Here is a 25464-nt window from a genome sequence, read left to right as displayed (position 1 = left end):
GGGCTGTGCCCCTTCTGCTCCAGGTGCAGGAGAGCAATGCAGCAAGATTCCATGTGAGACCTTTGGGATAGGAAAGGGACATTTTTAGTCCAGCTGAATTCCAGGCTCTTGCTCCTGGATTTCCCCCAGTGCCCCTCTGCTGCCCACATGCCTGCCAGTGCCAAGGCCAGTGTGCCTCAGTCTGCTCAGGATCATCCCAGGAATGATGCCAGGCCTCCAAAATATCCAGGCCTTTCCGTCTTTCTTCAATTCCTCTGTTTGCAATAACAAATAGCTTTTGGAAAGGGGTGTGTACCTGGAGTCTTTTGCCTTAAAATCTTAATTTGGCTTTTGTGAATCAGGCAGAGCTGCTGCCATCTCCTTCCTCTGGGGCCGATCCTCATGGGTCTGTCCCATCCCGGGGCTGTGGGGGCTATACCCCATCAGGCATGCTGATGGGAATGGAGCTTTCTTTAGTGTTCCCAGTTTGATTACCATCAACAGTGTCTCCATTTCTCAGCACACCATCCCCATCCTCCTGGATTTACTGTTCCTTCAGGAGCTTTCACACACAGGTATTTCCCATCTCCCAGACCACAGGTTTTGGGATATCTCACTATTTGTGCTCCAGAGCACTCCTGCAGTCACAAGACATCAGAAACTGTGGGGGGAAAGAAAGATGAGCACAGAGACCCAAAGCTACTGAGTGCAACTGGTACACATTCAGTGCCCAGTGTGTAATTAGGTCATGGCACTGGGACAGACAGGAGATGGGGAGGGTGGAAAAGGAAGTATTTTTTTGACAGCAGGTCAAGAAGAATTCAGTAGCAAGCTTATCAGGGAAAGTTATTTTTCCTGAGTTTGCTCATAAAGTTGCACCAGTGTGCACAGCTTGGAACCCTCTCAGGTTCTGATCTCTTCAGCAAATGCCATTCTCACTTGAAAAGTGAGGGGAGAGGGATTAGAATCCTTTATCAGCACCGTGTAAAAGCACTTCTGCCCTTCAGCACTCTGGAAGCACCAGAAGAGGCTGGGTTTGGGCTGGGGCTGGGAGGGTGCTTGGGGAGCGGTGCCAGCTCTCATCGCCTCTGCAGGATAAAGGATGCTCTTCCCTGGCTACAATCACTTCAGTACCCTCAGCAACTCGCTCCAGCAGCTCCACTGCAAGTCCATTAAGCCCCAAAGATGAATTCCATACTTCAGGAGTAATCATTACTCAACCTGTCTCTAAGCTCAGGAATAATTCCTGATTTACTCTGCTCTGTTTGCTTGGACCTTCGAGAGGGCACAACTGGAGGAGATGCACTAGGCAATAAGCAGGGCAAGTTATTCAATTCAGCAACATGGGGAGATAATTTTATGCCTCCAAGTACAAGGGGTCATATATTCCCCTCACAGGACAGCCAGAGAATTTTGGTGAATGCCAATTTAATTTAAAGGAACAATATGAGCTTAAAACTCTTCTGTTGCATTATGAGCTGGTGCCACATCCCCTTTCTCATAGGGCAAACTTTGCACCCCAGCCCTCCTTCCCATGCACCACTGTTTTGCTCTCGTAAATCCCACTATTATCCATTTCACAGCATTTATCCAATCTGCTGTGAATGACTGGGATTCCAATCCTGCTGTTGTGACTGTGAGCAGAAATTTTATTAGCTCCCACTTTTCTCATCGTCCAAGTAATTAATTGAAATATTGATTAGTCCTAGAGACAGGACAGACCCTGGTGAGATTCTTGTAGATAAATCCTTTTGGGCAGGCAGCAAACTACCTGCAGCTCCTGGAGCTGAAGCTTTCCAATTAAGCCTGTTTTTTCTCCTCTTTTTCTAATCTCTGCATAATTCCATCTGGCTGATAATTGGTTTATGGGAACAAGGGTCAAAATCCTTCCTTCAGTCAGGAGGCAGTGCAGTTTCCCCAGGTGGGAGAGGTGCCTGCCCGAAGGAGAAATTAAATGTTTGATGTGATCTGTGTGAGACAATCCATGACATCCTCATCCAAGTGACTGCACGTGGATGAGTCACTTCTTCAGCATCTTTCCAGGGATCAGTGCTGAGCTGGGTCTGGATCTGCCTGATTGCTCTGTTTTCCCCTTCTGAGATCCCTGGAAACCTCCAGTTTCTGGGAATTGTGGTTTTAATTGGTAGCATTTCAGTGATTCCTTGGCAAGTCTTTTCAGTGTGCCTCTGAACTGAAAAGTAGGAACTTCCCAGATTTTCCTGAACTTCAGTGTAACATCTACAGGGTGTTTGCCTTCCTCTTCCCCAGCCTGGGGGCTAGATTCCACCCACAGCTCTGCCTCTCTCCCAGGCACAGCAATTCTTTGTCTTGTGGCTGCAAACTGTGTCTCCTCAGTGAGCACTTCCTGGGAGCAGATTTCAGGTTGCCAGAGGCAGCTTCAGTGGGTTTGAACAGAAACATCCAGTGGGTTTTGATTCGTGTTTTGTTGGCCCCCTGCAAACAGACACAGAATCTGCCTGGGACTGTCCCTATCCCCTGTGCTGGAAAACCAGCAGCACAGCAGGAGAAACCCTCTGGGTCTGGCTGCAGCAGTGGCCAGGAGCACTCCAGGGAGAGATCTGGCTGAGCTGAACACACCAAGGGTGATTCAAAAGCTTCAGCTTTGCTCTTTTTCCAGAGGAATGGGAGGTGCCTCGGCTCTAAAGCAGCCCTTGGCTCTGTTAGTGCTTTGGGTCCTTCCCTCCAGCTCTAATTCATTCTCTTGACCCTGTGCGATTCTCACCCAGCCTTAAAGGCACCGTTCTGCCTCCAGGTCTGTGACCTTGGTACCACAAAGTGCTGCATGGAAACGTCCAGTGCTCCAGTTCCAGGAAGTCCGTGGAGTTCTGGCCCAGCTGGATTAGCTCCTGTTAACCCCTCAGTGCAATCCCTGGCTGCTGCCTGAGCTGTACCCTTCAGTGCTCTGTAATTTCTGTTTCAGGCTGTCTGCAGGGGATACCTCCTCTGGGGAGAACCTGGCAAATGGCACGGGGTGGATTTTGCTGCTGCTGCCCCTTCCTTTGCTTCCTTTCTCTGCAGCCCTCCTACCTGCCTGCCCCTTGCTCTGCATCAAACGCTGCTCCTGCTGCTCCCTCACTGCTGCCAAGCCTTTCATATTCCCTGGGCTTTATCCCCTCCCTGCTGATGGGAGGTGGGAGCAGCCTTTCTAAAGTGCCTCTCTTTCATCTTTCCTGGCAAGCCAGTCCCTTTCAACCGTGTTCTTAAAGAGCACAGGGGAGGGGATGGGGAAATGTGGGTTTATTTCTCTTTTTAGAAACTCCAGCCCAAATTGATGGAAATTACCAGAGCAAAAGAAGAGCAACAGGCCTAGAGCTAAGACACAGTTTGCAGGTGCCTTGAATTTATCCACAGGGACCTGTCCTCTGCTGGAGGGGTAACAAGGGAAGGAAGAATTCAGGCTGTGCCAGCTCACGCATTGCCTGAACCAGACCTTTCTGTGGTGTGATGGGAGTTTTCCAAGTGGAAAATGAACGTGCAGCCCTGAGCTCAGCAGTCAGAAGGGGCTGGGAGTGAGCTGGCCAGGCCATCCTACATCAGGATCCCAACCAGGCAGCAGAGGGATGTGCAGCATGTCTGCCACATGCAGCAGCACCACAGGCAATTAAACTCCCTGTTTATTTTGGGAAAGGGTTTGGTCATCCCCTTTCCCATTCCTTTCTGTACATGGAACCACTGCTTTCAGTGGTTTGAGGGGCTTTCAGAAAGGCTGAACAGCCCTGAGGGGCTCCATTGGGATTCTCTCCAGGGGAGAGAACCATGGAATCATGGAATGGTTTTGGTTGGAAAGGCCATAAAGATCATCCCATTCCACCCCCTGCCATAGGCAAGGACAGCTTCCACTACCCCAGGTTGCTCCAAGCCCCAATCCAGCCTGGGCTTGCACACTTCCACTGGTAAAGAACGTGGAATCTGCAGCAGATTCCTGGCAAAGCACACTGCAGCTCCTCACTTCCCACGCACATGGAGCGAATGGTGCTGTTGTTTGTTTGTTGTGGCGTGGAAAGTACCTTGGAGTACTTGGGATTCAGCTGAGCACAGCAGGACAGTGCCTGGGAGCCAAGGCTTGTGCTCAGCCAGGAAAGAACCTTCTTCTCCCAGGATACCACAGATTCCAGGGCTCCCAGGGGCTGGAACGACCCACCTCTTCCTGCTCCTGCCCAAAGAACCTCATCCCCATCCCTCTCCTTCTGCTTTAGCAACACATGCTGCCTGGCTGTGCCTTGGAAAACAGGATAGAGCAAAACTCTCCCAGTTTTGCCTTTCTAAAGGTCGTGGTCAGCAAATGCTACTCGTCCTTGTCTGGATGGCTGCACCTACAGCCCTGCAACATCCACGCACTCCTCTGCCTTCTAGAAACTTCTCTGAAGCCAGACATCACTTCTTGGTACCCTGAACAGGGCTGTAACCTCTCAACTCTTTGAGCACAAGGCACTGCACAAAATAGGAAAAAAACCCCAACCCAAACCCTTAAAAATTCCAATCAAGCTCCCAGTCTGCACTGAGGTAACTGGGTCCCTCAGAATGGCTGGGCAAACAGTTTGGAGAAATAGCTAAATTCAGTCACTTCACCACAGGCCTTCTCCCTTCCACTTCTTTGCACATGCAGCTCTTCCCAGGGGATATCTGCCAGGGTGGGAGGAGGGAATGAGTTTCCCCCTCTGTGTATTTCTTTTCTGCATATTTGGGTTGAACTTACAAGTTTTGTTTTCTCTACTAAATTCCATCCTGGAGCCAAAAACGACCAAGTTACCCAGTGGCTGCAGCTGCTCACTGGTGGCAGGAGCAACACAATTCACTCCTGGGTGGGAAGGAGCCCCAGGGTGGGAAGAATGCAGGAAACAGAGGCAACTGAACCAAAACAGCACCAGGCTGGACTTCCATCCCATAATTACAGACAGAACCCCCTTCAGGGAGCCCAGGGCTGGCTGGTGCTGGGCTTAGATGGTTTAGCCACAAGCTCTACCCAGTCTGAAGAGGGCTCCAACCTCGTCCTCTGATCCTGCAACCCTGGGAAAAGTTCTGCCCTTCTCCAACGGCAAACCAAGAAGGCACCTGAACTCCCATGTGCTTCAAGCTATGACCATCAGAAAATAAGTGCTGATAACACAGAAAATAGGAACTATAAGCATCAGTCACAGAGACCTGCATGTTCAGTACAAAACCATTTCTTAAAAATGATTTATTAAAAAAAAAACCCTTCAGGTTTATGGCTACTGCTCAATGCTGGCATCACCAAGACGGTCAGCAGGAAAAACTGATTGGAAGGACACAAATCCAGGAGGCTGCAGAGTCCATGTGTTCAAGAGTGAGGACTAATCCATGTGAAGGGACAAGCTGCACTCCCGAGGAGGGGAACAACGTGTGGATGGATCCACAGCACTGCAGGAAAAGTCCATCCCAGCCGGTAGAGCAGGAAGCAGCCCCAGGGTCCATCACTCCAAGCACTCACCCCTCACAGCTCGGGTGTGGGCTCATTCAGGGACCACAGTCCACACTTCACTGTCACACCTTGGATTCCGGGCTCTTTGTGGACTTTCCTGCCAGCTTCTCCTTCTCTGGCTCTGCCTTTGTCTCCTCCTCCTGGCTGGCTTCCCTCTCCTGCTTCCTGAGGATCAGGTACACAGCCCCGAAGCACAAGAAGGCGCCCACCTCGAAGAAAAACTGCAGCCCCAGGTACCTGTGGGGCGCAGACAGTGCGGGTCAGGGAGCAGGGATGTTCCTGAGGGCTCCAGGCACCGGCCCTGGGACCCTGTTCCAGGCATGGGCTCTGCCCCGACAGGGAGCTGTGCTGGAGTGACCCCAGGCTGCAGGGGAGCGTCCCCAGGTGTTCCTGGCGCTTTGCCCAGGAGCTGATCCTGGTGCTGCGTCCCCCAGCCCGCTGTCCGTCTGTGCCTACCTGTGTCTGAAGAGGGTATTGTCGTAGTATCTGCAGGCGGCCCTGCGCTCGCACCTCCTCTCCCACAGCACGCAGCTGGTGTCGATGGCGCTGCCGTACAGCACCGGGCCCGGCATCCACGCTGCAACACCCGCGGCATCAGTCCGGCCCGGCCTGCCCACCAGGCACCCCAAAACACAGCCCCAGGGGCCACAGCCACCCCAGAACACAGCCCCAGGGGCCACAGCCACCCCAGAACACAGCCCCAGGGGCTACAGCCTGAACCACAGCCCCAGGGGCCACAGCCACCCCAGAACACAGCCCCAGGGGCTAGAGCCTGAACCACAGCCCCACAGGCCACAGCCACCCCAGAACACAGCCCCAGGGGCCACAGCCACCCCAGAACACAGCCCCAGGGGCTACAGCCTGAACCACAGCCCCAGGGGGCCACAGCCACCCCAAAACACAGCCCCAGGGGCTACAGCCTGAACCACAGCCCCAGGGGCCACAGCCACCCCAAAACACAGCCAAGGGGCCATAGCCAGGTGCCCCCAAGCACTTCAGTGACAGGGACTCCACCAGTGCCCTGGCAGCCTGTTGCAGTCCCCACCTCATCTATCCCCTGAGCATTTATTGCTCCTTCCCACAGCTGCTGTGGCACATGCTGTAGGTCTCTCCAGGACAACACGAATTTTGGAAAAATAACTGGTGGTATCACAGGATGGGGTTTGGAGCCCCCCTGATATGCTGGAGGTGGCAGAGCAGTGTCTGCTGTCTGCACACAGCCTGAGCTCCTGGACCTGGAGTGATTCCCAGCCCTTCTTTGTCTACACATGGATGGAGCCCTTGGAGCTGCCTTGTATCATCCCCCACCATGTGCCCCCAGACCCTGCAGGGCAGCATCTTTCCCTGCCCTGGGAAAGCCCTCTCCAAGAGTTGCCATTATTTTCCAGGAGGGTATTTTAACACACTTCAATTTACCTAAAACTCTCAGCAGCATGAACTGTATCCCAACAGCGAATGATTTGTCTTCAGGCTGGATGCTCCTGAAAAACAAAATGGAACAAAATGCCCTCTGGCAATTCCTCCCTGGCACACGCCTCACCCCCACACTTGTCCTTCCCCCAGCCTCCAAGGATCCCAGGGAGCTCACATTAACATCGAAAATCCCGCCAGACCCAGGAAGAGCTTGGAAGTATCATTTCTAGACTAAGACAGAGATTCTCCCATGGCTTTCCCCTCTGCCTCAGCTTTACCCATGCTGGGGTCCAGCCCCACCAGCCTGGGCTCCCACCGAGGCTGGCTTCATCCTGTGCCACCCCACAGGCACCTTCCCAAGGCTGTGGGAAGCTGCACTGGGAGGGAGGGGAGGCTGCTGGCAAGTAAAAGGGAGGTAATTCAACTTCTTCACTTCACACAGAGCTGCCTTAGGAAGAGTCCAAATTCTGCCGTGCTGAATTACTGCCCAGGTAATGGCACATCTTGTGCCGAGGTAAAGGCATGGCAGGAGCAGGGCATGAGTGCAATCCAGGGCTGGTTTAACCCCCATTCAGGGCTGGTTTAGCCCCCATTCAGGGCTAGTTTAACCCCCAGGCAGGGCTGGTTTAGCCCCCATTCAGGGCTGGTTTAGTCCCCATTCAGGGCTAGTTTAACCCCCAGGCAGGGCTGGTTTAACCCCCATTCAGGGCTGGTTTAGCCCCCATTCAGGGCTAGTTTAACCCCCAGGCAGGGCTGGTTTAATCCCCAGTCCCACAGCTGGAGAAATCCTTCTCCCTGCCCGACAGATCCCCTTGGGAAGCCCTCTGTGGTGCCCAGGACAGTGCCCAAGCTGTGCCCACCTGAGGATGAGCATGAAGGATGGCGTGTGGGACATGCTGGCCAGGATGCCTGCCAGGCAGGAGAGTACCACGAAGGGCACGAAGAGGTGGGAGCAGCCGGTGCCGCAGGTGCCCGGCCTGGCGACACCCGCTGGCCCCGGCCCCCCAATGCAGCTGCACCCGCTGTAGTTCTGCAAAGAGGAGACAACATCCAGAGGCTGCCCAGGGATGTGAAGATGGAAGGGAATGCTGCCAGCTGCAAGAGCGAAGGAGAAGGGATAGTATTTGTCTGGAAATAATTAGTGGGTATTAACACTCAGGACTTCGGAGAAAGCTCAGAGCCACATCCAGCGTTTCAGGGGAGCTGCAGAGGACAAGGGATGAGGGACAGGACACAGGGAATGGCTTCCCACTGCCAGAGGGCAGGGATGGGTGGGATATTGGGAAGGAATTCCTGGCTGGGAGGGTGGCTCTGCCACTTGTGCCAGGCACTGTCCTGCTGCGAGCCCCTTCACCCCGGGCTGTGTGCAGGGCAGAGCTGCAGCCACAGCTCAGGGCAGTGTTAAATCTGACATGTAAAACCTCAGCTTTGAGAGTTAGATTTAACCTTTACATGTTAAATCTAACATGTAAAACCTCACCTTTAGAGAGAGGCTCATAAATAACCAGCACAGCCTTACAGCAGAGGAAAGATGCCTTGGGGTGATGGATGAGGAATTTTACCTTTTCTCTAATTTAGTCACAATTATCTGTTTTTTTCCCTGTTTTAAACAAGAAACCTCTGGGTTGTATTTTTGTTTTAAAGAGACCTTTAAATAAAATTGGCTTCATATTTTGGTTGTTAGAGTGGGTGGCAGTTTGCAGAAGAATGATCCCAGAGGTAGGGGCAGCTCAGGGTCTCCCAAAACCTTGTTCCTACATCCAAGCTTAGACGGTGCCCTCTGGAAAGGCTGCAGCAAAGCTGGGCACACAGTTGCAGGGTTTTCTGCAGGCTGGGAGGGTTCCTGGAAACCCTGGGACAGGGAAGACAGGAGGCAATGAGTGCCACAGGTCCCTGTGCTGCTGAAAATGGTAAGAAAAGTGTAGAATTTCTAAGGAAGCAAGGGCTGGAAGAGAGAGGAATGGCCAAGGAGGAAAAAAGCAGTTGGAAAGGATCTGCTGCACAAAAGGCAGGTGTGGGGGTGCGGGAAAGCACATTTGGGACTAAGCTCTGGTAGATATCACAATTGTTATCGAAATGGAGCGCTGTTAATTAACAAAATGCTGCTGCAAACTGCTCAGATGGTTCCCCGTTGCCATTACCTCCTGTGCCAAGAGCGCAGGCAAGCCACCTGTCCTGCATGGGCTGCTAAGGACCTGCAGGTCAGGGTTTGAGGGGCAAAGTTTTCCTTGGGTGCATCTGCTGACCCAGGAGAGCAGCAGAACGAGGCAGGAAGGGCAGGAGCAAACCCCACTGTGCCAGCCCCTGCGCACACGGACAGTCGTGGCAGCCCAAGGGGCCAGCAGGGCAGTGGGCACCCCCAGGCGCCGTGCCCAGCTGTGACTCACCAGGACGGAGCCATCGGGGTGCAGGGTGATGCTGCTGCAGCCTGCAGAGCAGGGGGATGTGTACTCCACGCCGTCAGAGCCGCAGACAGGGTTGAAGCCCCGCTTGGGGCAGTGGCACCTCGCGTTGCACGCCAGGTCGTGGTGGCCAAAGCCAGAGCTGGGCCCGGGAAAGGGTTAATGCAGGTGTGGAGCATCACCCACACGCAGCTCATGCTCACAGAGTGTGGGCTGGGATCAGCAAAACCCCATGGGCTGGGATCAGCAAAACCCTGCTTGATTGCAGGAGTCCTCCCCCACAGCGATTCCACCACCACCCCGAGCCTTTGCTCTGCCTGGCAAAGCATCCCAACCACAGCTTGGCACCAGAGCCACCCACTGCCCTCATACTTGGTCCCAGTCCTGGCCTTTAGGGTTCTTGCAACACCATGGGAGGGAGAGAGGGAGGTACCCCTGGACCACAGGACACTGAACAGGGAATTCAGAGACCTGGATCAAGCCTTGAGAGCCCACAAGGAGCTCCTGCCCACATTTAGCTGCCACAGCTTGGATGGTGTGATCCCAGGGTTGGCCCCTGCCTGAATTATTCATCCACCACGCTTTCCAAGGGGAAAACTTCTGCTGTTTGTGCCAAAAACATGTTTACTTCAGGTTCCATGCTTGATGCTCAGTAGGAAGTCTCACTGGTGGAACTCTTATAACCCTGCTCCTAAAAATCTCATGTTGAAAAGGTTTTAACCCTAAGGAGACAAAGCTGAAATGACTCCACCATGTGTGGGATAAGTCACGAAGTACATTTCCTGCCCTAAACCTGAGGACACAGCGGACTCGGTGTATATCCAGAAGAATTTCTTACTTTATCTCCACTAGTTGCTTCTCCTGAGGGAATAAACCCATTTCTGGGGATTCGGCTTGGCTCCCACCCCAAGGAACGTGCCTGTGGCTGGGGTGTGCCCACCCTGGATGCCCGGGAGCTGAGGTACCTGTCCCAGTGGGTGACACCCGCCACCTTCTGCGTGGGGCAGCCCAGGAAGAGCAGGGGAAAGGCCATGAGCAGGCAGAGCAGCATGCCCAGCACGCACAGGGTGCTGCACTGCCTCAGGGACATCTGGAACCGCTTCAGGATGGCACCGCCCACCACGATCCCGACCATGGCCCCAGGGATGTTCACAGCACCTGGGAAAGGCAGGCATGGAATCAGGGAACCTTAAACATCACCCGCTTCCATCCCTTTCCACCACCATCCCAGGCTGCTCCAAGCCCATCCAACCTGTTCTTGGGCACTGCCAGGGATCCAGGGGCAGCCACAGCTGCTCTGAGCACCCTGTGGCAGGGCCTGCCCACCCTCACAGGGGAGGATATTCTCTCCTAATAGCCAATCTAAAGCCATTCCCCTTGTGTCCTATCACTGCACCTTGTTTTCCATCTCTGGTCTGTGTCAGTCCCTTCTCACAGCAAAGGCCCAGAGGATTTGCTGTTGGGTTGCTGTTTTCCAGCACAGGTGGTTCAGAAGGGACCAAGGTTTTTGCAGGGATTGGTGGAATAATGCTACAAAAAAAGCTGCTTTTCCAAAGGCTCCCACAGCAAACTGGCTGCCCTATGGAAGATGTCAGGAGCAGTGGAAAGATGTGCCTCACCCAGCAAAATGTGATTTTTTAGTGTTGACAGGAAGAAGTCAGCCTGGGGAGGATGTTTAATTGTGCCCATTTCTGTGGTCATCCCTGCAAAACCCCATTTACATAAACCCCCCCATTTCTGGGGGAGACCAAAGTTCAGCTAGAGAAATGCAAACTGTTTAATTCAGCTCAGAATCCATGGGGAGGTTGCTTTCAGCCCATAAATGCCCACGCAAAGAAGGAATTTCCAGCTACAGAAAGCTTTTCTGATCTGGAAAAAAAGGCCAAGTGAGACTCAGTAGTGAGAACAAAGGCCAGATAAATCCATCCATGAAACATGGTGCTGACTTGAATGCAGAGGGTAAATTAAGGCTGGGAACAGCTCAGCTGGGCACCTTGGGGCAGGACAGCACTGCTTCAGCATTTAACCTTCCTGCTGCATTCAGCCCTGGCCTCTGCCAGTCTGCTCTGCTCATTTTATTCTGATTTATCTGTCGCAGACCTCAGAGGCCTCTTTCCCTGAGGCGCTGTTTTCTCAAAAATGTGTTTTAAACACTTCTGTGGCAGGATCTCTGAACACTCCAAATGATTCTGAGAGGGAGGCTTTACTCTAGAGGAACTCTTCCTAATTTCTAGATGTTTTTCTGACGTTTTTCTAAGGAGTCCAAAGCTCAGCAGCACTTACCAATAATCATGTTGGCCAGGGAGGCTGTGAGGGAGAACTGTCTCTCCAGGAACTTGCCCATGAACGTTGCTAATCCAGCAACCATGGCAGAGATGTTGACCTGAGCCAGCACCACCAGCAGGTACACGGGATGCCGCAGGTTCCTCAGCAGCACCACGGGAAAACCTGAAAGGACAAGGGGGCACCTATTGCTTGGGAAGCAGGGCTACAGCAAAATATTCATCAGGACAGTTTGGGTTGGAAGGGACTGCAAAGATCATCTCCTTCCATCCCCTTCCTTGAAGCTTTCTGGCAGAGCTTCTGCTAAAACAAATACACAAGTAGATGGGAAGTCATTAAAAGTTAATTTATTTATTTGCTGCGGTTGCAATTTCAGTGTCCTTTTTTGTTTCAATGAAGAAATGAAGCAATGAAAAATGCATTTTTTGATTACAGGCAAGGAACACTCCAGCAAACTGCCCTAGGGCTGAACCCTTGAGCAGGAGAGTCTGCAGCCTGCTCAGCTCAGGCAGCTCCCACTGCCAGAGGCTCAGGGTGCCCCATGCTGCCAGCTAAGAGCTGCCACTGTCCCTCCTGGAGTGATGTCCCCTTCCTGCACATCCCAAAGCCACTTACTGCTCCTGCTGCTGCTCTCCCACCACCTTCCCCTGCTCTGGCTAGGACGCAGAGGGCAACTTCCAAACAAACTGCTGCTGAGTCTCCCAAATGAGGGCTTGGGCAGCCAATATGTTGGAGCAGAGATAAGGAATTAACAGAGAGGATTAATGCAAAGGACTGCCATAAATTAATGGTGCTAATTCTTAGCAGCTGACAAACAAAGTGGGACAATCTTTCTGTCTGCTCCAGCACAGCAGTGCCGGGGAGATCCCCCTGGGGCTTGTCTGGGAGCTGGCCCCAGATGGGGATGGATTTTGACTATCCTAAATCTTCTGTGAAGAGCAAAAGGACCCTCTGTGGGTGCAGTGGAGTCCTCCATGTCCAAAGGTGAAACTCCCCTTGGTGGCAGCATTGCCCTTCCAGCTCAGCACTCTGCCCTCAGGTCAGGCAAGCAGCCAGAAAATCGTAGGGAGCTGCAAAAGCAGGTCCTTAGAGGGGCCCAAGCATACACAGCATGGCCAGGGACCCTGGAATACTGACCCTCTGGAGGCTGGCACTCAGCAGAGAGGCAAGGAGCTGCATTACACCCAGCAGAGGAGATGGTTTTGCTCTTAAATGCCACTAAAGGTCCTGTTTTATGAAGAGTATTCCTGGAATTTCTCAGCCACATTGCAGACCGGAAACCTCAGCTTGCTGGCTGAAAAATCTGAGAGCAAATCCAAACTTTTGTGGGGATCTTCCACCAAAAAGACCTTTTCCCTGAAGGTCTCTGGTCTTTTTAATCAAACCACACACCCCAGATCAGAGGTAAAAAGCTGAGCAGGTCCCCACTTCATGGTGAGAGCAGCAAGATTTCCATCCTCTGCAATCCCTAACTGGATCCTCGTCACAGCTCCAGAGAAGCAGCTTGGTAGGCAGGAAAAGCAAGTGAAAACTTTAAAATAATAAACAAGAAATATCCTTGAAACTGCCTTTAGGGACAATAAGAGAAACTGACGAGTCACAAGTGCAGCCTTCCAATTGCTTTGAAGATCACCTTTAATGGGCTAATTCCCAGTATGTGCAGCAGAATCTGCACATCCTCCCAGGTGTTTTCAACAGAAGCCTGGAAATTAGCAATGGAAATTACTTCAGGCAAGCTAAATCCTACTTCTTCCATTAGTGCAGGAAGACCCGATGCCTGCAGCAGGAGGAATTTGTGAGTGTGAGGAGCAGGGTGCAAGCCGGTGTCACGTCTGTGCCAGAGTCAGGATCTGCGCCCAGCTCTGAGTCCAGTCAGGGAATGGTTTGGGCTGGGAGGGACCTTAACGCCCACCCAGTGCTACCCCCTGCCATGGCAAGGACACCTTCCACTGCCCTAGGGTGCTCCCAGCCCCATCCAGCCTGGCCTGGGACACTTCCAAGGAGATTCAGGCTGGAGAATCTCTTCTCCAAATGCTGCTTTCATAAATTATCATGTAGAAAATAAGAGTAAAAGAAAAACAGAGAGAGGAAACAAAACAAGCAGGAGAGTGGTGAAATGGGAAGGAAATTCTCTTTCCAGTGACTTGCAGATGATCCAGCCCTGAAGTGTTTAGTCTTCACCCATATTGCCCCATCACACCCTACCTGCCACCCCGTTCCTGGCTCTGAAAAGAGTTTTGTATTAGAGATCCCAGTGATTTCAGTGAGATTGCTCTCCTGACATAAACCAGACACTTCATTTCTTTCAGAACTGGGCTTTGGGGGATAAATTCTAAGAAATAATGGATTTATTAGCACAGCCCTGACACAGCAACGCTGATTCCAGCCCCAAACCAAAGCTGCAGCTGGAGCAGGGTGAGATATTTCCTTTCTCCGCAGGCAGGAGCAGGGAGCTCATTTTTATTCGTGTTTCAGAGGCTGCTCTTCAGAAAAGAGTGTTGGTGTGAAAATCCCATATGAGCACTATCAATCTGTTCCCACGCAGCCGCTCCCATCACACAGGTTTCTAAATGACAGTGCCACAAGGTCAGGGGTGGGAAGAAACCCCCGACTGCCTCCTCTAATTGAGCATTAGGCTGAGGAGCAAACGCTGCCACCAGCGGGAGAAAAGCCTGCCCACGCCTGCCTGGCTGTGCCTGCCCTGCACTGACCTTCAGAACATGGAGAATTTGCAATCAATTAACAGGATAATATTTGGGAATTACGGAGGAAGCTGACACGGAGTGACTTCAGAGGGCCACTCTTTGTAAGTAGTTGCCAAAGTGCAGAGTATTTAAAAAACCCAAACATCCCAAGCATTAGCAGATGCCTCCACAGACTGAAGCCCAGCTGATCCCCTTCAGCATAAAGAGCCCACTCATTTCCAAACAATTTAACTGCACTGGATTCAGATCTCCCTCTGGGTTTTAGCTGCCCAGAGCCTGGCCCCTGGCAGTGCTGGCCATTCTCAGTGGGGCAGGAGGTCAACCTGGCTTGGACAGCGTCTCCAGCCTTGGAGGAGGGAATCTGATGAGGGTTTTTGGGGATGAGAAGTTGCCAGTGGAGACTGATTCCTGATTCCATGGCCTGAGGACTGAGCGAGAGCAGCCAAAGGTTCCCAAACGCCTCTGACTGAGGGGGTCTGTCCTTCCCACAGCTCTGCTCTAGCCTCACAGCTAGCACCCCTCCTTCCTGCCTGCATTTGAGCTCTGGTGAGACTTTGGCCTCTGATTCCTACTGCCCACATGAGCCATAAGTCACAGAGTCACAGAAGGATTTGGGTTGGAAGGACCCTTAAAGCCCATCCCATTCCACCCCCTGCCATGGGCAAGGACACTTTCCACTGTCCCAGGTTGCCCTAAGCCCCATCCAGCCTGGCCTTGGACACTGCCAGGGAAGGGATGTGACACTCGAGTGAGTGTCAGGTGCTTTGGTTGGTATGAGGTGCAGCAGGGCAGTGTGGGCAGGGAGCAGAGGGCTTAAACCCAACACTGAGCCTAAGGTGCATCTCAAGGGCTGGTCCAGGAGCTGGGCTGGGCACAGGGGGGACATCCCTGTTCCCTGGCAGCACTGCAGCCCCAGCTTGGCCATGTGTGTGTGCCAGCAGGGAGCTGCTGTCTGTGTAGGGGCACACTTACGTCTGATGAACTCCAACAGGGAGAGGCTCTCCGTGTGCTGGGACCTTGGCCTGAGCTGGCTCAGCGTGTCCTCCCTCTTCTTGCTGGCTCTGTCCTTCCCTCTCACCACCTGGGGACACACCAGAGGCTGTCACTGCTCACATCGTGCCACAGCTTCCCCTGCCCTCGCCTTTTCTCTCCCAAAGCATGACACAGAGCAGCCCAGGTTGGCCATCTCTGTCATGTCCAGCTGTGCTCCCTGCCCACACCACCGGGTTCCCAGTGGGGCTGACAGCATCCAGACACATAAGCATGCTGCAGAGGAGCTTTCCCACCTTTCCTGACGGATCACACTTCATCCACACCAAGCTGTGCCATTCCCCAGGCACAGCACACCGTGTGCTCAGCTCACAAAAACTCAGGAGGGGCCAAGCTTTGCAGGGAAAGCTGGATACCCTTAGGGGGATGGCGTGCTGCCCCCGAGCTTGTTCTACCCCTGTGTGTGGGGCCAGGCACAGGCACCCAAGGAGGGAGACACCAGCACAGCTCTGGCACTGCTTTGGACAGAGGGTGAGCAGTTCCCGTGTCTCTGTGCTCCCTCACAAGCTGCTGGGCAGGAAAGAGGCAGCAATTGCAAGAGGGAAATGTATCCAGGCAAGGAGGGGGTCTGGGATGGAGGCAAAATGTTTGTCACCTCCTAAGGCAAGAGGCTGCCATGGGCAGTGTGGAATCCCCAGCCCTGGATGGCTTGGAGAGGGAAGGCCCATGGCAGCCTCACTAGGGGTGTCCAACACCCCACGGCACCAGAAAGCCAAAGGGGCATCTCTGGGATGTGCTTTGGATCCCCTGTAGGGTCTGCAGGCTTTCAGGGAAGCACAGGAGCAGGGGCACTACTCAGAGGTGTGCTGCTGTGCCTGTGGAGCGGCAGGCAGGCCTCAGGGGAACGTGGTTTTCAGGGGAAGCCACGGGGCGTTTACAGCCAGAGCCAACAGCTCTGCTACCCCATCCCCATCTGAACTGAGCTGGGCAAATGAGTTCATTCAGCAGCAATTAGAGACCTGTAATGGACAGGAAGAAACTTGGGCTAAAATCACTCCCTCTGCTCTGCTCTGAGAGTGCTCATTAAACAGCAGTGGGGGTCACAGTGTCTGTGCTGTGGGTGCCACGTGCCCTTTTTAAGGGCAGAAGCAATGAAACTCCTTTCCTGTTTTGTGCTGCTGGAGCTCAGGCTTTCACACATTTCTGAAATGCAAAGATAAAATCCCTTTCCCTTTTCAACTGCGTTACAGGGGCTCTTCTCTGCTCTGAAACTGCAGCATTTTCCAAAATTACATTCAAGCTGCTCCTGCCTGTGGCTTCCTCAGCTGCCAGCTGTTTGTACTTCTGAGAGTCAACAGCCTGCATGTCCAGACAAAAGCCCAGCTCCCCCCAGATTCCCCAGTCTGGGATGTCCTTGTATGTGACCCTTGCAGGGGATGTTTCCATGCACATGGAGCAAAGCCCTCACAGAGGGGGAAAGCTCCTCTCCCTGTGCTGCCTTGGCAGGCCCTAGCATGGTTTTTTGTTGCCTGAAAGGATCAGGAAATACATTCCTGTGGGATGAAGGGAAGCAGGGGCAGAAGGAAAAGCAGGAATCCTGCCTGCTTGCTGTGGACGATGCTGGAGTGGTGCTGGCATGGTGCTGGAATGGTGCTGGCTGCCTCATCAGAGATGCCCAAGCCCTGAGGAGCATGCTGTGCCTCTGCCACATTGAATTTTGGCATTGTCACACCAAAAAATTGTCAAGCTGGAGTTAGAAGATGCAGTAACACAAGCTGGCTGCTCAGCCCTGCCCCAGCATCATGCCAAGGAGAAGCAAACTCAGCTTGCAAAATGCCCCCACACTTGGATTTTCCTGGATGGTTCCTTAAAGGACTCAGCTTCTTGGTGCCACTCGTTGCATCTCATGTTTTTGCAGTGAGATTTTGTCTGCATTTTTATCTGCCCCTGGATCCCTGGAAGTGCCCATGTTGGACACTGGGGCTTGGGGCACCCTGGGACAGTGGCTGGTGTCCCTGCCATGGAAGGGGTGGCTTTAAGGTCCCTGTAACCCCACCCATGCCATTATTCCATGAGTCCACTGGCATCACTTCCACCCTCAGGGGGATGGAGGAGGCAGACAGACTTTTGAGGAAGAAGAATGAAGCTCCCACACACTCTGCATCAGGAAGAGCATCCCCAATGTGACCTTGGCCTGGGGAAATCCCCCTTTTCGCGGCACAGACATGAATAAATCCAGGCATGGCTGAGCAGGGCTCTGCAGGAAGGGAAAATGAAAGCTGCTTTTCCTGGCAGCTCCTGCTCTCCCCACCTGCTACTGCACCTGTGAGAAGGGCAGCCAGAGGTGCCAGCAGGCTGGCTTAATCCAAATACACCCCTGGAAACAGGGATAAATGACCTGCTCTGTGACAGAGAGGTTTTCTTTGTTTATTTTGAGGTTTCTGCAGAGTTTCCCTCTGGCTGTGAACAGAACCTGGCACTCCCAGCTCACTGAAAAGTAAGGTCAGAGAAGTTATTTTCATAGTAGACAAACGAAGTGTAAAGCCTCACGGCTTGGGAAAGAATTATTTTCCTTTGGACAAGGTCAGATTCCCTACAAACACTTCATTATGCCTCTTCCAGCCAGTGTGGGTCCCTCCAGCAGCCCTATTTCCAGGAGTATTAAAATAACCAGCTGAGGGACACCTTGCTCCCACCAAACGGGAGGAATATTTTTGGCTGCTGTTTGTGCTTGTCGTTAAAGCTCCCTGGGGAAAATCCAGCTGTAGAGACCAAGATTCCTGTAGCCTGTCCTGCCACTTGGCCCTCTTTGTTCTTCAGACCATGCCCTGTGCTCCCAGGCTGCCTGTGGTGGTCCTCACAATCCAGGACACAACTCCAAGGAATGGCTCAGGCTCATGGAGGCAGGATTAAACTGGAATTACTGGGAAAAAGCTGTTCTTGACTGAAAACAGTTTGTCCAGTATAAGAGCCTCATCCTCTCATCCCCTTCCTGATTTCATGATAACCTCATGGCTTTGCAGTGATCAGACCTCAGTGGGATTATTCAGGATATTTTGGTGCTAGAAACCTACTGACAAGCAGCAAAGCAGAGAAATAAAAATGTTCTGGGTCTGGAGTGACTAATTTATGAAAGAAAGATCAAAAGAGCAGACCCATACTATCATTAATGTTAACACGAGCCATTCCAGGAACTTCAAAGAAAGAATTCATCAAAAAAAGGTGAAGCTGCAACGTGGCTGTGGAATAAAAAAATGTAGGGGTGTCTTAGCTGGTGGGAGGAGGCAGATCAGTCTCCACAGACACAGAGAGCTGGGTAATACCCAGTGTTTGCTGCATGATGCCCATTGAGGAGGGTGAGTAGAAGTGGAATCCCAGCTGGAATGCCTCAGCTGCCTCTGGGCAGAGCAGAGCTGTGCTTTTCCCACGTGTTATGGGCAGGACAGTACACACATACAGGAAAACATCCATTTCCAACACATCTTGGAGTGCTCCTGCAGCTCACATGTGTTACCCAGCACAGCACGTGGCAAACTTTCTGCAGAGGTTTTTATCTGAATTTTTTAGGCAGGGCCCTTTGCTAGTGCTGATACCCCCACGGGACAGGCATGGCTAACCCCAGTGCCTCCCATTCTGCAAAGAGAGCAGAATTTGGCTATTTACTGTATTTTCCTATTATTGCTTTAAACTGTCAGTAGATTCCAAGACCTTTCTGAGGGAGATGCAAAAACGGGGAGAAATCCAAGAAGTCAAGAAATCCACATGCTGCCGAAGGACACGTGGGTGCTCAGCCACGTGGGAGTGCTCCTCACAGATCCCAGCCAGCAGAGCAGGGTGAAATCTTCCTGCTCTTTTTAAAATCAATAGCCTGTTCTCCCTTAAACTCTTCCAAACTGCTCAGAGTGCAGCACTTGCCAGAAAGTGCAGCTGTTTTAGCTGGAAGTGCATTATCTTCTCTCAAGAGGCGTTTATGAAATTAATATTCCCATCAGCCTTAATGAAGAACTTTTCCTTAAGATGGAGAGTGCTGAGCAGAGCCTGCTAGCACAGAGCTTCCCTAAGGCTTCAGAGCAGCCAAGGCTGCAGGAGGAGCAATCAGGGCACACTGCATTTGGGGTCACCTCCATCCTGCCGTGCACAGAGCACCTCAGCACCTCACAGCTCACAGTGGTAGCGAGGCAACCAGCAGTAAATCACTGCATCCCCAAGCTGAAGTGGTAAATCAGGTATGGGAATCCCCAGTCTCCACCAGTTCCTGTGGAAATTCAGGCAGTGGCAGGAGGAATGAAGAATTACTCTACATGGGTGCACAGACTTGTTCGGATAGGGAGGTTTCCACACTCCCTCGAGGCACAGCACACGTGGAGGGCAGTGACAGCACTTCCTGCACAGCCAAGACACCGAGAGGGGCACAGCTTCACCTTCTGAGCATGTCCCAGCACCTCCAGCAGCATGCCAGCCCTCTGCTAGCTCTGCCCGTTCCGCCACGCTGTTCCCGAGGTGCTGGGAACATGCTGGGGGGCTCCTGAGCTGTGCCAGACCCTGATGAGCAGCTCTGCCCTGCTCAGACACTCCCTGCCCTGTTCCCCAGACACTGCTGGACGAGAGCTGTCTTTGTCTGCCAGGAGCCCAGGGATGGAATTTCAACTCCACCTCCAAAATTCAGGACTGCTCCCAGACAAAAGCTGCCCCTGGCAAACCTCTTGTAACCATGACAGTCTGGGACTGCATCCTCCTCCCCTCCCCAAGGAACAGAACCGTCAGTGGTTCCGCTTCCTGTGTCTGACATTTCGGCCCCACCGAGGTGTGTGTGTGTGCAGAACCTCTCCTACCTCTTTTGGCATTTCCCGTGGGAAGAAGAAGTATGGCAGGGCACATAGGGCCACCAGGCTGGCGGCCACCAGGAACCCGAGCCACCAGGCCCCCACCCAGCGCGGGTCCTTGCTGGAGAGCTGCACCTCAGCTGCAACACGAGAGGAGAGGGGCTTCAGCCCAGTGCTGGGACAAGGCAGGTACCCCAGAGCACCAAAGGGTGGCCCCAGCCAGCCCCAGCATCCATCACCCCAAGGTGGTGGCTCCCAGCCCAGGGACCATCTGTTCTGGGGCCTGAGTAGTGTTTGCCCTGATCATCCCACCACTAAATCACATTTCATTGTCTCGTCCCCATTTCACCGCTGTCCCCAGGGCATCCAAGGAGCTCCTTTGGATGGAGACAGCTGGCACAGGGATGTGCTGGATGCCCACTGTGCCCCGCTGGCAGGGACAGGGCAGAGAAGCCCCAGGGGGCTGCAAGCCCCTCTGCTCCTGAAGCTCTGCCAGGACACGTTGCCCCACCTGTGCTGACTTTGTCGATGTCCACGTAAAACCGGAGCATGGCAGAGCCCAGCATGAAGGCCACCCCCGGCCCGATGACCGTCAGGGAGAACAGGATTCCTGTGGGAGCACGAGAGCAGGCAGGGCTCAGCCTGGGCAAGGCACCATGGGGACAGAGGTGTCTCAGGGTGGGACCAAGCTCTGCTGCAGCTGCCTCCAGCACAGCCCACTTCCCTGGCAGATTTCTTGTCTCCAAGAGCAGCAGCCCGTGCTCCCTGGATTCCTTTCCCACTTGGAATTCCCTTTGGCAGAGCTCAGACCTTTCCTGATGCTTGTCTTCAGCCTCCTAGAAGGACTGCAGTACTCCCAGGAACAAGAGGTGCCCCTTGGCATCAGTAATCCAGGGAACACCAAGTTTTACGAGGTTAAGGAGATAAAAGTTATCAGTGAACTCTTGTCTGTGAATTACTGATAAAAGAAATCTGTACATGTAAGATTCAACTCCTGCCTTAAATGTGAGAGGTTTGGATCATCTACCAGGGCAAAATTTGATGCTGTGCTTTCTTTGTTTAACAGTAATGACCTGGTTTTGATCTATCTTTGGTGTTCCATTCAGTTGAAGGCTGTGACAGATAGCAGCTGGGAAAGGACTGGAAGGACCTGCAAGGACCATCTCGTCCATCCCACCACCCTGGGACACCCCTTTTGGGCCTGTGCCCAAGCTGTTTGCCAGCTTGGAGAGGGACCTCTGCTGAAGGATACCCTTCTGTCTCCTATCTGATTGAAACTGCTTTCTTTGCTTTGTATGGCTTTGCTAACAGTTAAACAGAGTCCCTTAAACCCACAGCTGCCACTTGTGAACACAGAGATCAGGCTGTTCCTCTAGGCCTCCCTGAAGCCTCTTTGGAGAAGGAGATGGTAATTAACTCCATCTCCAGGCTGTCACCCTCAGGCCAAAAACCCCAGCTCCTGCCCCAAACGGTGCTTCCCAGCTCTCCTGCTGTCTGCCCAAGCCTGAAGTAGATAAATTCTTCTTGCAGAATCTTTCCTGGCTGTGGGCAGAGCAGAAGAGCTGTAAAGAACCCTGCTCTCATTAATGCAAATTAGCCCAGTCTGGCCTTGCTGCCACCTCCAGCCTGGCCTTTCCCCCTGCCGAGGAGCCCAGCCTTACCCAGGTAGAGGGGAGAGTTCCTCTCACTGGCGAAGTCGTCGATGTAGGAGATGCCGAAGGGCTGGATGGGCACGCCACCGATGCCCAGCAGGGCCTGGGCCATGAACATCACCAGGAGAACCTCGTGGTTCTCCCTGGAGGCGTGGGGGGTGCAGCTGGCATTGCTCAGGTTGGCCCAGGCCCCCAGGGCCCGGGGCTGGCACAGGTCCGTGGTGTTGCTGAAGGTGCCTATGGTGACAAGGGGACAGGCCTGAGGAGCCTGGTCTGCAGAAACAACTTCTTCCTTTAGGCACTGGAAGTCTCTCCCTGGAGCCTTCTTCAGGAGAACACCCTCAGCTCTACATTTGCTCCAGCAACTCTATGTCCTTATCTTATCCTTAGATGGCAGGTAAAAGTAAACTCCAAGAAGGTGCAAAGATCTGTGAACTGCACTGCTATTCACAGAGATGGGCTCATGAGCCTGGAAAGCCTCTAAGGCTTTCCCTCCATCAAGGAAGTGCAGCTGAAGTCACTCCCAGGACCTTTGACAGACTACCCAATACAGGTAAATGAGCAAACCTGCAGATTTTGTGAGCAGCTACCCAGGAAATGAGAACTCCTTTTCCTCAGAAAAGCTGCCTAAGTCAGAGTGCTGATTTTAGCACCCTCATCTTCCTTAGAGCGCCGGGCAAGGGGGTGGTGGTGCTGATAGCAGGATTCCCATGGTGATGCCCCAGATTCTGTGGAACTCCAAGTGCTGGGACACGGGCCCACCTTCAGCAGCACTGCTGAAACACCAACTTATTGTTTCCAAGCTGGGCTTTGCAGCTGGCCCCTGCTTGCAGCCAGCAATGATTGACCTACTCAGCCTTCCTTTAGTGTCTGCAGTTACCTGCGCCAGCTGCCCTCCCTCTGGTGAGCCAAACAAAAGTTGTTCAGTGGAGGCTTCTAGAAGACTTGCTGGAGCTTCATGGCAGGAATTGGGAAGGCAGCAAGTAACTTGTTCTCTCCTTTCTTTCATTTCTCATCCCTTCATTTTCCTTCAGGGAGAAGATTCTAAGCCCTCCCTGTCCTGTTCCCTACATGAGTGATTTAGGCCTGCATGTATCTCAAGGGAGGCTGATGTTCCAGTGGGGTCTAAAACCTCAAAGACAGCCCAGCTAGACCAGGGAAGGCAGGTGAGGCTGGATGTGCAGCAAACAAGGGGAATCAGAGACACAGCCTGCATTTTGATTGTTTTCCTGCCCTTTGCCATGGTTCCCACATCCCCTGGACCTGCTTTCCACCAGTAGCTGTTGCCTCTGAGAGTTGAGATGATTTCATTCTCAGAAAAATAAAATTTACTGAGGAGAAGCCAACAGCTTGCAGCTCCCAGTGCCTGGAGGGAAGGTAATTTCACAACAGCTTTCCACTGCCAGAGGGCAGGGACAGATGGGATATTGGGAAGGAATTGTTCCCTGTGAGGGTGGCAAGCACAGGCTGCCCAGAGCAGCTGTGACTGCCCCTGGATCCCTGGCAGTGCCCAAGGCCAGGCTGGAGCACCCTGGGATGGCGGAAGGTGTCCCTGTCTGTGGCAGGGGTGGAACGAGATGATCTCTAAGTCCCTTTTCCACCTAAACCATTCTGTCATCCCATTATTTCCATCTTCCGTCCCCCAGGGCCCAAGGTGATTTTCTGGAGTGCTCACTTGCCACGGAGCGGTCGTACTGGTAGGGCCCCGTGATGAAGTGCGGCAGGGCCATGAGGAAGCCGGCCAGCGACACCAGCAGGGCCCCGCAGCCGATGAGCCGCGGCCGGTGCACGCGGCTGCCCAGGTAGCTGACGAAGACGATCAGCAGCGTGTTCCCAACCTGCGGGGACAGATGGCACCAGTGTCTTCTGAGGGCAGGGCAGCGTGGGGACGGGGACACAGGGATGGGCTTGCTGCTGCTGCTCACCTCATTGAAGGATGCCAGCAGCCCTGAGGTCTGGCTGGAGAGGCCATAGCGTCGCTCGATGGTGGAGATGGAGCTCTTCAGGTAGCCCGAGACCAGGAGCTGGGAGAGCTGCAGCAGCCCATGGCAGAACACAAAGAACTGCCAACACAAAAATGGAACCCCCAGCAGGGTCAGTGACAGCTGCAGGGTCACCCAGAGCTGCAGGGTCACTGAGAGCTGCAGGGTCAGTGACAGCTGCAGGGTCACCCAGAGCTGCAGCACAACAAACTGCATCCCCCTCAGAAAGGCACCATTATCCAACTTAAACCTCTGACCACAAGCCTTGGAAATATCACCCCTGCTCTGGCACCAGTGAAATCTTCTGAGGTTAGGTCAGAACCATGAAATTGGCCTCTGCCAGAAGTAACAGCAGGGTCAGTGTCTGCGAGGAGGCTGAAATTTCTTCAGCTGAGTAGTGGCTTTGGACAAACACGTGCCCTCAGCTGGGATGATGCCTGTTTGTGTTGGCCACGTCCCTTGGATGCGGCAGCAGAAGGGAGGTTGCACAACATTCCTGTTCCCATTCAGCCAGAGGCAGACAGCCATCCCCAGCGCAGGGAGCTCTTCTGGGACAGGAATGAGCCCTTCCAAACACACCAACAAACAACTCCTTTAGAGAAAGTCAGCAGGTCAGGGAGAAGAATTTAGGCCCCTTTCCTTTCCTTTCCTTTCCTTTCCTTTCCTTTCCTTTCCTTTCCTTTCCTTTCCTTTCCTTTCCTTTCCTTTCCTTTCCTTTCCTTTCCTTTCCTTTCCTTTCCTTTCCTTTCCTTTCCTTTCCTTCCCTTCCCTTCCCTTCCCTTCCCTTCCCTTCCCTTCCCTTCCCTTCCCTTCCCTTCCCTTCCCTTCCCTTCCCTTCCCTTCCCTTCCCTTCCCTTCCCTTCCCTTCCCTTCCCTTCCCTTCCCTTCCCTTCCCTTCCCTTCCCTTCCCTTCCCTTCCCTTCCCTTCCCTTCCCTTCCCTTCCCTTCCCTTCCCTTCCCTTCCCTTCCCTTCCCTTCCCTTCCCTTCCCTTCCCTTCCCTTCCCTTCCCTTCCCTTCCCTTCCCTTCCCTTCCCTTCCCTTCCCTTCCCTTCCCTTCCCTTCCCTTCCCTTCCCTTCCCTTCCCTTCCCTTCCCTTCCCTTCCCTTCCCTTCCCTTCCCTTCCCTTCCCTTCCCTTCCCTTCCCTTCCCTTCCCTTCCCTTCCCTTCCCTTCCCTTCCCTTCCCTTCCCTTCCCTTCCCTTCCCTTCCCTTCTCACAAAGCCCTAGACATAAAACACATATCCTTTGGAAAATGTGATGGTTCTCTTCCCCTTCCAGAAGCAAACCTTGTCCAAGTCCACCATCTTCCAGAAAATAATCTGCCCTCCTCCAGAAAATAATCTCCATCCTCCCTCCTCCTTCCTGCTGCTGTGTGGCTCTCTCAGACACCACTCTAGCCAGCCCAAACAGTCATATAGCCTCAGGACTTGGCCCACCCATCTCCTTGCAGGACCAGCTGCATGGCCCTGGCTCCTTCCAGAGCTGCTGCCCTCAGTCTGGAATGGTGCCCAAACCCTCGGGGCGCTGCTCCTGCTCCATGTGTTTTGCAGCAGCTCCCACCACGGAGAAACTGCTCAGCTTGGCCTGGATTTCTGCCACATCTCATTCTGATCCAGACCTCAAGTAAGGTCACTGCCAAACTGGTCTGTTCTGTCAGCCAAGGGAACATCCACAGCACAGAAAGGGGGAAGGTCAAACCCCTAGCTCTTCTGGCTGAGAACTGCAGGACTGGGCTGTGACCACCACCTCCCAAAGTGATGGGCTGGCATGATGT

The 25464-nt window shown here is 53.2% G+C and overlaps 1 protein-coding gene across 4 annotated transcripts in view; it reads right to left on the bottom strand.

Moving 5' to 3' along the window:
• Positions 1-5149: 5149 nt before the first annotated feature.
• The window catches only part of SLCO2B1 (solute carrier organic anion transporter family member 2B1), a 30822-nt gene continuing 10507 nt past the window's right edge, over positions 5150-25464 (bottom strand). For 2 of the 4 annotated variants that reach the window (XM_072924340.1, XM_072924343.1), the window contains exons 3-16: positions 23634-23771; positions 23384-23546; positions 21718-21945; positions 20568-20666; positions 20066-20196; positions 15216-15324; positions 11539-11703; positions 10221-10413; positions 9241-9397; positions 8995-9048; positions 7714-7883; positions 6857-6921; positions 5897-6017; positions 5150-5677 (exon numbers count right to left, since the gene is read on the bottom strand). In XM_072924340.1, coding sequence (XP_072780441.1) covers positions 5503-5677; positions 5897-6017; positions 6857-6921; positions 7714-7883; positions 8995-9048; positions 9241-9397; positions 10221-10413; positions 11539-11703; positions 15216-15324; positions 20066-20196; positions 20568-20666; positions 21718-21945; positions 23384-23546; positions 23634-23771 — 1968 coding nt within the window. In that variant the 3' untranslated portion in view covers positions 5150-5502. Of the gene's footprint in view, positions 5678-5893; positions 6018-6856; positions 6922-7713; positions 7949-8994; positions 9049-9240; positions 9398-10220; positions 10414-11538; positions 11704-15215; positions 15325-20065; positions 20197-20567; positions 20667-21717; positions 21946-23383; positions 23547-23633; positions 23772-25464 lie in introns of those variants that run through there. The other 2 variants (XM_030264435.4, XM_072924349.1) reach the window with 2 other exon arrangements.

The sequence above is a fragment of the Taeniopygia guttata genome, chromosome 1 (assembly GCF_048771995.1).
Source record: "Taeniopygia guttata chromosome 1, bTaeGut7.mat, whole genome shotgun sequence".
In the NCBI taxonomy this organism is placed as follows: domain Eukaryota; kingdom Metazoa; phylum Chordata; class Aves; order Passeriformes; family Estrildidae; genus Taeniopygia; species Taeniopygia guttata.
The sequence above is the reverse complement of the archived record's forward strand: the minus strand, read 5'-3'. Positions and strand labels throughout refer to the sequence as shown.